The 10829-nt window shown below is 41.6% G+C and overlaps 1 protein-coding gene across 1 annotated transcript; it reads left to right on the forward strand.

The window, feature by feature from the left end:
- Positions 1–622: 622 nt before the first annotated feature.
- G6PC2 (glucose-6-phosphatase catalytic subunit 2) lies at positions 623–6993 on the forward strand. The gene is made up of 5 exons (XM_083713356.1): positions 623–1310; positions 1715–1824; positions 4093–4204; positions 4778–4893; positions 5784–6993. The coding sequence occupies exons 1-5, from the start codon at positions 1093–1095 to the stop codon at positions 6293–6295; spliced, it is 1068 nt and encodes a 355-aa protein (XP_083569482.1). The 5' UTR covers positions 623–1092; the 3' UTR covers positions 6296–6993.
- The last annotated feature ends 3836 nt before the right edge of the window (positions 6994–10829 follow it).

Genomic DNA, 10829 nt, shown 5'->3' on the forward strand with positions numbered 1-10829 from the left:
CCAATCCTTCCTATCTGTGCCTTGGGGTAGGCGCCATCTTGTCCTTCACGTCATAGCTGTCAACTTTTCCCTTTTCCTGTCAGGAATCCCATTCGGAACAAGGGAATTTTCCTTAAAAAAGGGGAAACGTTGACAGCTATGCTTCACCTCAGATGGCAAAATGTCTTGAACAGGCCTTGGCAAAAGGGAAAGAGGGAGATCTCATAATGGACTACTGTATTTATTAACAGCAGGCCTCTTTTACATTGCAACATGTAGTTCTGCCCTTTTTCTCAGTATTTTCTAGACCAGCACAATGACCAATGCACAGAAGGTAACCTATTTGGAGGCACATGGCTTTTTTAAAGATCTTGTTGCTGTGTGTATTATTACTGTTTACAATTGCAATTTAGAAGTATAATAGGCTGTACCAGTGCTATTTTTCTAGAAAAAGAGGTGCAGGAACTCACCATGAATGCATCCATTCTTCTCTTATAATGGCAATGGCACCCACCTGAGAGGTACCGAAACTCTGGTGAGTTCCACCTGGAAAAAAAAGCCCTGGGCTATGCTTAGAGATGGGCATGGTAACAGAAGCAGGTTTTAATTTCAAATAAAAATGCAAAGCTTTAATGGCTTCTGTCTGCAGCGATTATTCATGTATTTCTGGTTTTTATAGCAGCAGCAGCAGTAGTTAATCAAGGGTGCAAATGGCAAATGCCCAGTCTTGAGAGAAATGAGCTGTGCAAAAGATTCAGACAAACATGGCCCAACTGTTCATATAATGGTTACATAAGACGTGTATTTAGCATCACACACACCTTTGCTCACAGATCAGCATGTCCTTCAGTTTTCTTCCTCCATTAAAATGGCAAGCAAACAAAAGGGGGGGGGGGAATCTTTCCAAAACCAGGAGAGCCATGTGTCTTTGCCAAGAGTCACATGCTCCAGGAATGGACAATATAAAAGCAAAAAATCAACTACCATTCACTGCTTTCATGTCCTCGTCTACTCTCCTTCAATGGTTTCAATTCTCCCATTGAAGCTAAAGAACAAAAGGGAACTTGCTTCATGCAAGGGACTCGGTCTTAGTGCAGTTTCTAACAAGTTAAGATGGATCTTCTCCACAGCCATGGCGTGCTCATAATTCAGCATTTGCAGAAGGATTACAGGTCATACCAGAGCTTTCTAAACTTCATGTCACATGTCGGAGATCCTCGGAACATTTTTTCAATTTATTTTCCTCTTTGGTTCCAGCTTAATCAAGTGGTTGGGACAAAAATGATCTGGGTGGCAGTGATCGGTGATTGGTTTAATCTTATATTTAAATGGTAAGGTTCGTTGCTTCCTTGGAAACTTTGGGAATGGCAGGATCCACAGTCTTCTGAGATCAGAAATCTTCCGGGGACTGTTGGTTACTGAAATTATTTAGGGTTTCATTGAATGCTAGCCGGAGTTGATCCATTAACACTGATGTGTATAACTAACTTAGGCTCATTAATTCCAATGAGTCTGTTCCCTTAGTTGGATGCAACCTGTAGTATATAAGCTTTGAAGAGTTATCTTTCCCCCTTTTAAACAAGACAAAGGAAAGTAATGCTTCTGCTTCAGCATATTATGGTAAAACTGATCTAGCAGTCAAGCAAGAATCATTAATATAAAGGAGACTGGTATGTTGCTAAATAACGTGTTGGATTTGTGTGTCCATTGAAGATAATGCTTTCTTTTCTGGCAGGATATTGTTTGGTCATCGTCCATATTGGTGGGTCCAGGAGACAATGATCTATCCAAACCAAACTACCCCATGCCTTGAGCAGTTTCCTATAACATGTGAAACAGGACCAGGTAAGATATAGAGTATGATCTGGATGCCACTGCAAAGCAGAACTGGGGTTGGTCTGTGCCTGCCTGGGAACATTGCTTTTGGTTCTATGATAGAAGGAAGGTGGGGAATAAATGTGAGAATAATTTTGTGTGTGTGTGTCTGTGTCTGTGTGTGTGTGTGTGCCTTCACTACTATGGAGTTGCAAATGGCCAGCTGCCTGGGTTTTTTTTTGGGGGGGGGGGAGATTTAAATTAGGGAAGAAATTCTCCAGAACAGCATGAAGAACTGAAAAGACCTGGTTCAACTGCTTGTGATAACATTCACATCCTTGCCCCCATCTGTAGAAAAGCAGTGTAGAAAATGCTAGTCTTAGTAGAAGATTTCAACTTCAGAAGTAGGTTTCATAAGAATGATTAACAGCTGAAAAGAAAGAAGGAAGAGAAGGAAAATTTGCATATCTGCCATCATTGTAGCAGATTAATAGATCAGGTACTATTTGTCCCATCAGCTACAGGGTAGCTGAGTCAATCATTTATAAGGATGGCCTTTAAGTTCTGGAAACCAATAAAACTATTCAGGACCAGCAACATAAGTGGCTTGGTATCCATTTCCCTGAGAAGTTAATATCTAGTCTGGCTGCAAAGAACAGCTGCTTGAAGTGTTTCTTCATGCCATGCTTTTCCATACCATGTTACCAAGTATTACTACAGGCCAGCGAAATATGGATTTGACAAAAAAGAGCTGTGAGCAATTTACCAGGCACAGAAACATAGCAAGCTGCCTTGCTATGCCTTACTAAGCCTGTTTCGTGGAACCTTGTCTATACTGAGTGGCAGTGGCTCTTCAGGATTTCAGGCAGGGAGTCTCTCCTAGCCCTACCTGGATGCTGGGGATGGAACCTAGGACCCTCTGCATGGAAAGCAGATTCTCTAACAGGTGAGCTATGGCCCTTCCCCAAATGCAAGTGCCATGCACCAGACCACATGGTCTTGAGATTAGTCTGAGTTCTAGAGTAGACAGTTCTACTGCTGAAGCAAAGGAACACTGGCCCCATCAGCCAATCGCATGGGAAACCTCCTGGGTTTCGCATGTAAGTTGGAGGGCAAACGGGATACAAGTGAAATAAACTGATGTAAGGAAACAGCCTATGAGAATGGGCTGTTTGTATATAACTGTCCCGTCCCACCCCAGCAGCTCCATACCCTCCAACATTTCTCTGATGAAACTAGCGGTGTCCTATTTAATAATTGATGATGATGATGATGATGATGCTTTTGTTATTTAAGTCTCACCCATCTGACGGGGTTGTCCTACCCACTCTGGGCGGCTTCCAACATACATAAAAACATTATTAAATAGTTAACATTGAAAAACTTCCCTATACAGGGCTGCCTTCTGAAGTCTCATAAAGGTTGTATAGTTACTTATCTCCTTAGCTCAGGGGTAACGTAACTCCATACCCTCCAACATTTCTCTGCTGAAAATAGGGGTGTCCTAAGGAAAAGCCGGACATTCCAGGATCAAATCAGAAACCAGGAAGGCTTCTGTAAATCCAGGATTGTCCCTGGAAAATAGGGACACATGGAAGGTCTGCAGCTCCATCTCTAACAGATGAGAGATTAGAATGCTAATTTTGCTACCATGAGTATGGATCAGCTACCTTTATGGTTAGGGATTTTATTTTCTTTGTTTTTTAAGATTCATTGGCTGCTAGTTTCCGTGGGTGATTTCTCCTTCTCTGGTCTGATGGGAGACGTCTCTTAAGATTGGGCATCTAGTTGCTCTGAATGAACTGCATATGAATACTGCAGGCAATTTAGTCCTATGTGCACATCTGAAGTTTATAAAACACCTCTTACCTGCTCCTGATCACTGTTTGCTGATCCCCCTATAACTGCAGTATTGTTAATTACCGTATTTTTCACTCTATAAGACACACCAGACCACAAGACGCACCTAGTTTTGGAGGAGAAAAACAAGAAAAAAATATTCTGAATCTCAGAAACCAGAACAGGAAGAGGGATCACTGCAGAGTGAAAACAGCAATCCCTCTTGCTGTTCTGGCTTCTGTTATAGCTGCGCAGCCTGCATTCGCTCCATAAGACGCACACACATTCCCCCTTACTTTTTAGGAGGGAAAAAGTGAGTCTTATAGAGCAAAAAATATGGTAAGTTGTTTGGAATGCTACATGCCAACAACCCCGCCTTGTGACAGACACGCGGGCTTTGGAGATGTACTGGTGCCTTTCGTAATTTTACCACTGCCTTGTTTTGTTATTTCTCCACAGGAAGCCCCTCTGGACATGCTATGGGATCATCATGTGTCTGGTATGTGATGGTGTCAGCAGCCCTGAGCTACACGGTGAGGCAGAAAGGGAAATCGACCATTAATCTGCACAGGTCAGTCTCTTTCCCAAAGCCCCCCGTTTAGGAACGTTATACATTTGCCACAAGATGGGCAGTGTGAAAATGTGAAAATGCTTTCGGTCACCTTTTGTTACTGTTTTTTTGTTCAATCAGCAACAATACAAAGGAGATTTTGCAGCGATCCCTTTGGTAACTTAAAGCCTTGTGTGCTGTTAATGCTGAACTCAAGAGAGATGAGCGGAGGGTGAGATGATAAAGACATGCCCTCACGGAAGGCTAGAGAGGCCCATGCCGCTTCCAATTATGGAGACCTTTCACCATGAAACAATTAAAAATAACAAAACATGAAAACAAAATAAAGCAATTTTTTTGGTCTGATGGACATGAAAAACAAGTAGTGGCATGCCAAATGCCAAAATAAAAAACAAGAAGTTTCTAAATTTGAGGACTCTTTGACTTTGAGGTCCAGGCCAAATGACCCCTATGGCATCCACTCTCATCAGCCCTGAACTGAGATTTGGATGCTGAGAAGAGAGAGGGGAAAAACAGTCTAATAATTTTCATTTGGTTTTTTGTTATTATTTCCTCCAACTGTTTCTTTAACAGACTCACCTGGTCTTTCCTGTGGAGCATGTTCTGGATTATTCAGATCAGTGTGTGTGTCTCAAGAGTCTTCATAGCAACACATTTCCCTCACCAAGTCATCCTTGGAGTGATTGCTGGTAATAAGGACAGAGCTTTCTTTTTCTATGGCAGGATTTTCTATGTACAGGATTTTGGAAATTACGGGAAAGTGGGTTCATAAGTATATTATGTGGGTAGTGGGAATGCATATCTAACCAGGTGTTCATGTCAATGTCAAAGTTGTTTTCAAAATTCTGAGGCGATAAGGAATAAGAAGTGGTGGCAGCAGGGCTAAATTTCACACACTGATTTTAACTTCTTTTGCTGCTGGCTTTTAGTTAAGACTTTTAAGTGAACAGGAAGTGTACTTAGTTTAGGCTATGTAGCCATTAGTGACTTAAACGCCTCTGCATTTCAAGTCAGATTTCCACATTGCGGTACACACCAGAGTGACTGTGGGACTGCCTCCACCTGATGTGCTGGACCTATTTGGTTTCCCAATGCCTGCAACCCAACTCCATTCAAGAAGTTGTCATCTGTGCATGTGCAATGACTTTCTCAAGTGGACACACCTCAGCTTAACTACAGAGTGACTGTGGCTTACCTTTTCAATCCAGATGGTGTGTGTGTGTGTGTGTAACCTCTAAGTGGTTTTTAAAAAGGTAAAACATTAAAAGTAACAAAAGGCAGTTAATAACAGGTATTTAAAAATGTTCAAAAGATTATTAAAATCAACAGTAAACAAAAGGATTAAATACATGCCAGCGTTCTTCATGTCTGGATACTCTTGCCTAAACAAAAACATTTTAAGCAGATGACGAAAAGAGAACAGCGAAGGTTCCTGTCTTACGAAGGGATACATTTTGCAATACCTTAAATATCACAACAAACTCTCATTCTGGTGTGTGGGTTTTTTTTGGCTAAGCGTGGAAATATATCCGTTTCAAGTAAACACATCACTTCTAATGTCTCGTTTCTTCATTCACAGGCATGCTCGTTGCTGAAGCGTTTGAACATGCCCCAGCCATCCAAACAGCAAGTTTAAAAACATATATCCAGACAAACGTGTTCCTCTTTGTTTCCGCTCTCGGCTTTTACTTGGTTCTGAAGCTTATCGATATTGATCTTTTGTGGTCTATTCCAAAGGCAAAGAAGTGGTGTGCCAACCCAGAGTGGATCAATATTGACACGACTCCATTCGCCGGTCTGGTGAGGAACTTAGGTGCCCTGTTTGGGCTAGGCCTCAGCATTAACTCTGAGATGTTTATCTTGGGCTGTAAAGGTAAACATGGCTATAAACTGAGTTTCAGGATGTCATGCATAGCTACATCCTTAGCCACGCTGCAGCTCTATGATTTTATCAAGATACCCACCCACACCGAGTATCTGTTTTACATCCTTTCTTTCTGTAAAAGTGCAGCCATACCGCTTACGGTAGTGGCCTTTGTTCCATATTGCATATACTTGCTCATGAAGCCAACAGAAAAGAAGTTTTGGTAGACATTAATGGTTGGTTTGCCTTGGAAGATCTTAAGATGCCAAGGGTGCTCTGTGGCCGAAGACTCAAAACAGTTATTTCACTTTCTCTCACTCTCCATTCCGAACAATGGTGGGTATATTTCTGATTTGTAAAATCGAAAAGATGCTTACACCCAGGACTGAGATTCTCATACCAGAAATAATGATCGGTTAAGACCCAAATACTGACAATTAGACTGTTATAACATGGCTGCCTGAACTTCCAACAGTTATGAAAAGTTTGTATATATGTATGTATTGGTAGTCAAAGCATGCTGGATTTTTTTCTGCCCTGAAACTGAAAAGTGCTTCGCCTACCTGCTCCTCTGTCTCAGCCCAGGAGATGTATAGTTTTACTCAGCACTGCGTTTTCTGTATTTTGTGGACATGTGTACATTTGTATAGTTACTAGTAAATTAAACTTGCATTCTGCAAGCACCTACCTATGTTTCTGGCAACCCCTAGAGCTCACGCTTCCCTCACATCCAAGCCTTAAGCAACTCTGTGACCCATGTGTGACTGACTGCTCTCTGCGGAAATGCTGACATCTATTCTGAGGTAAATGTCATGACCCAAGTTATTACTGTTAAGATCCAATATATTCATTTTGTCAGACTTTTCTATTAATCAGTGTTTTGTGGACTGTATATGTGCAAAATTTCAGTTTGCTAGGTGACCCATAATTTTTAGTCTTGTATTTTCCCATCCCATTTAGTGAGACACAGAGGCTACAACCCTATACTCACTTAGCTGGGACTTAAGAGTCAGTGAACTCAATGGGATTTCAAGTAGAAATGTATAGGATTTGCACTATTACTCTCTGCCTTTCAGAGCCTTTCAGTTTTTTCAGGTAACTGTGGAGTGTTTTGGATAATGAATGTGCAAAATTTCAGCTTTCTGGGAAGCCTGGAAGATGCTCAACCATTTGAGGGTGTTCTTTGAATACTCTGTTTTGTGGGAGCTGTGTACAAATGTCCCATTTTTAACTTTGTGTAGCAACTGGGGTGCTTTGGACTGTACATGTACCAAATGTCAAGGCTCTACAATATTGGGGCTCATTTATTCACTGTAAAGAGAGAAAACGAGTGATTAATATTTACTAAAATTATGCTGTTATATATAACTTATCTGGATCATATAATAATTTGTGAGGTAGCTACAGTGATACCTCGGGTTAAGTACTTAATTCGTTCTGGAGGTCCGTTCTTAACCTGAAACTGTTCTTAACCTGAAGCACCACTTTAGCTAATGGGGCCTCCTGCTGCCGCTGCGCCACCGGAGCACGATTTCTGTTCTCATCCTGAAGCAAAGTTCTTAACCTGAGGTACTATTTCTGGGTTAGCAGAGTCTGTAACCTGAAGCATCTGTAACCTGAAGCATCTGTAACCCGAGGTACCACTGTACTAGTAAAATGCTGTCCTCAGATTTTTCCAAGAATGTGAAGCAAAAGTAACTACTTAGTTGGTCATTACATAACAGGAAGGCAAGTATTTCTGCACTGATATGTCACTTGTATTTTTGTTTCTTGCATGGTATTTCTGCACCCTCCCTTGAACTGTGCAGTCTAGTGATGAAAATGGAAACATCTTTTATACATTAAACTTCTCTTTCAAATACTGGTAATATCTGCATTACTTAACAGGTCAGGAGTTTTTACCCCCTGAATCATTATTAGATAAGTATACAGAGTTGTAGCTTAGAAAAGAACAAACTATTTATTGATATGCATGCTCTGTGCTACATACAACTTGTATGGAATCATAACGTTCAGCCTCACAGCCATTCCACCTTGCTAGACCAAGGAACTGAAAGATGTAGATATGTGAGAGATAATGCTTTGACCAAGCTCATGGCAGAGGTGTGACCTGAAGCCCACATTTCTTCATATTCAACTGGCACCCCAAATTCAGTACCATTAATTCATCACATCCCAGCTCCTGCTAGGAAAGATCCACTGCAATACCATGGATGCATGCTATAAGTAGATGTTTAGACGGAACCAAAGCTAACCAATTTTTCTTTATTAATGGCAGTCACAAAGATTAATCTATATATCATTCACACACATCCAGCATTTGGCAAAGTCATTTTGCATCTGGAACAATTAACATGCACTAAATCTAAACCAGGAATGGGGAATCATTTGCTCTTCCGGATGTTTGATTCCCAGCTCCCATCAGCCCCAGGCAACATAGCCCAATGGTCAGGGACGATGGGACTTGTGGTTTAACAACATATGGAGGGTAAGAGGTTCCTTAGCTTTGCTCTAAAATACTATATAGGCCTTTGACAAAAATATCCTCGCAATAAGCAAATATGAGTGTACTGTATTTTAATTCTGCCACTACACATTGGCACACAATGCAGCTTATCTCAGTCATTTCTGGGTGTCTTCTGTTCTGCTCACATCAGCATTCTTGCGCTCCATGGCTGTTTACGTAAACATCATAACATTATGCTACATACTTCTCAAATGCAAAAAGTAGGGTGTCTTACCCAGGCAGCATACAATCAATTCTGAATACTGTATTCATAGTACGGTGCTTTTGCTTTGTTTTAACAAAAGCAACATACCTAATTGTATTGTTATATTGCCGTGTTGTGTTCTGTCTTTTTATTTTTATTTTAAATACAAAACTCCTCTAGACTAGGCACAAAGGCATGTTCCCTTTGAGAGACGAAGGGAGAGAAGTGCATCATAGCAGGGATGGTGTCTGAGTAAAGAAAGCTTAGCTGATGAACGACACACTTCAGTGAATTAAATTTACGTAAATATAAAATATTAATTGTGCAGGAAAAATCTTTTGCTTTTGATGATAGTAGGCACTGTATTTGAAGAGGCATTCATTTCTTTTCTGTGTGTGCAAGAAGAAGCAATCCTATACCCACTTCCCTGGAGGGGGTGGGGGTAAACACCACTGAACCCAGTGGACTAAGTTTTAGTAGACATGTATAGGATTGTACTATAAATGTTGCTGCCTTCATTTGCTCTAAAAATATTATTGAGCTATTGCCAAAGGATTTCCCCCCCTTTTTCCTTGGTGTAAATGTCAGTAATTTTCACAAACATTTTTGACATTCTCCTGTTAAGTGACAGTCACCAATGCTTAACAAGCCTGGAGGATACTAGAATGTCACCTTGTGAACTTAATTTGCAATGCATGAAGAGTTCCAACACAGAGCAGGGGGATTTGGGAAAACCGTTTATATCAAGCCAGCTTCAATCCCAATTATTATTTTCCTGTTAACGGTTTCCTCTCTGTAAATTGCTAACAGCTACATGAGGGAAATCTAGTTTTAAATTGATTGATTTTTGGCAGCATGTATATTTCCAAATTAACAGATTGCATTTACAAAAAGGCCTTTCCCACAAATCTTATTTAAGATTTGGGGTTACCAAGTACCCTTAAAAAAACAACAACCAGCACTCTGGAACATCACACCTCTATAACAATGGATAGCCCTTGTTTGGGACTCATCAGTTTGAGCTGCCTTACTTCTAAGTCACTGTTTGATGCCTAATTCAAACTCCCTTTCCACATTATGATGATGAAAGCCCATAATAAAGCCCATGAATTGCCCAGATGAAAAGGTAGAAAGTATGGTCATCTATAGGCCTGGCTCTTCCCATTCAATCAGCCAAAGACAGCTGTGACTTGGCAGCACACAGCTGTCGGGGACATCAAGGAGGATGCAAACCACGTCTGGGTACCATCATGGCCCTGGAGACAGAATCCCCTTCTTCAGGGGATGAGGCTGAGGATTCTGAACCAGAACAGAGAAGGCAGTCAGGGCCAGCTTCCACCAGATGAGCCAGGAGGAAGTTCCCCCCCAGCTTGAGAATGATTGGACTTGGGAGACTCCATTGCAGAAACCCCAGTGAGACCATTGCCTTTGAATACCAGTTCTTGGGAATCCGAGGTGGGCAGGATGTCATTCCACCTAGGTCCTGCTTGCAGGTTTTCCAAGGTATCTGGTTGGCTGTTGTAAGAACAGGATGCTGGACTTGATGGGCCATTGACCTGATCCAGCAGACTCTTCTTATGTTCCCACCAGAGGCTTCCCCACTCCACTGTAGTAGGAGGCTACAATAGCAGGTTGGGGCCACTTTAACTGAAGAAACTCCCTTAACCTTCCAGTGCAGGCAGAGCTAACCATTGGGATTCAGCTGCTTCCAATGCATAGGGCCCAAATTGTTTGCTGCTGAAGCAACACCAGAGCTCTGTGTCGCTATAGCACAGCCTGAGCCTTGCATCCAGCCTGAATTTTGCCTTGTGCTGCATCCAGCCTGGTCCCTGCCGGCCTCGTCCTGCACCCAACCTGAGCTACGCCTCACTGCCGAGTAGCACATCTGATTCCAGATAATAACAACAGTAAATTAAACCACAATTTGCTGCCCTTTGACAACACCCGCTTCACTCAGCCTAATGGTTCTGGATGCAGTTTCTTCTTTCCATCCTTTTTTAAAAGAATGATATTTAGTCAGCAGAAAACATAAGACAGCAAAGACGCAAAA

The sequence above is a fragment of the Podarcis gaigeae genome (genome assembly GCF_964106915.1).
Source record: "Podarcis gaigeae genome assembly, chromosome: 1".
Lineage (NCBI taxonomy): Eukaryota > Metazoa > Chordata > Lepidosauria > Squamata > Lacertidae > Podarcis > Podarcis gaigeae.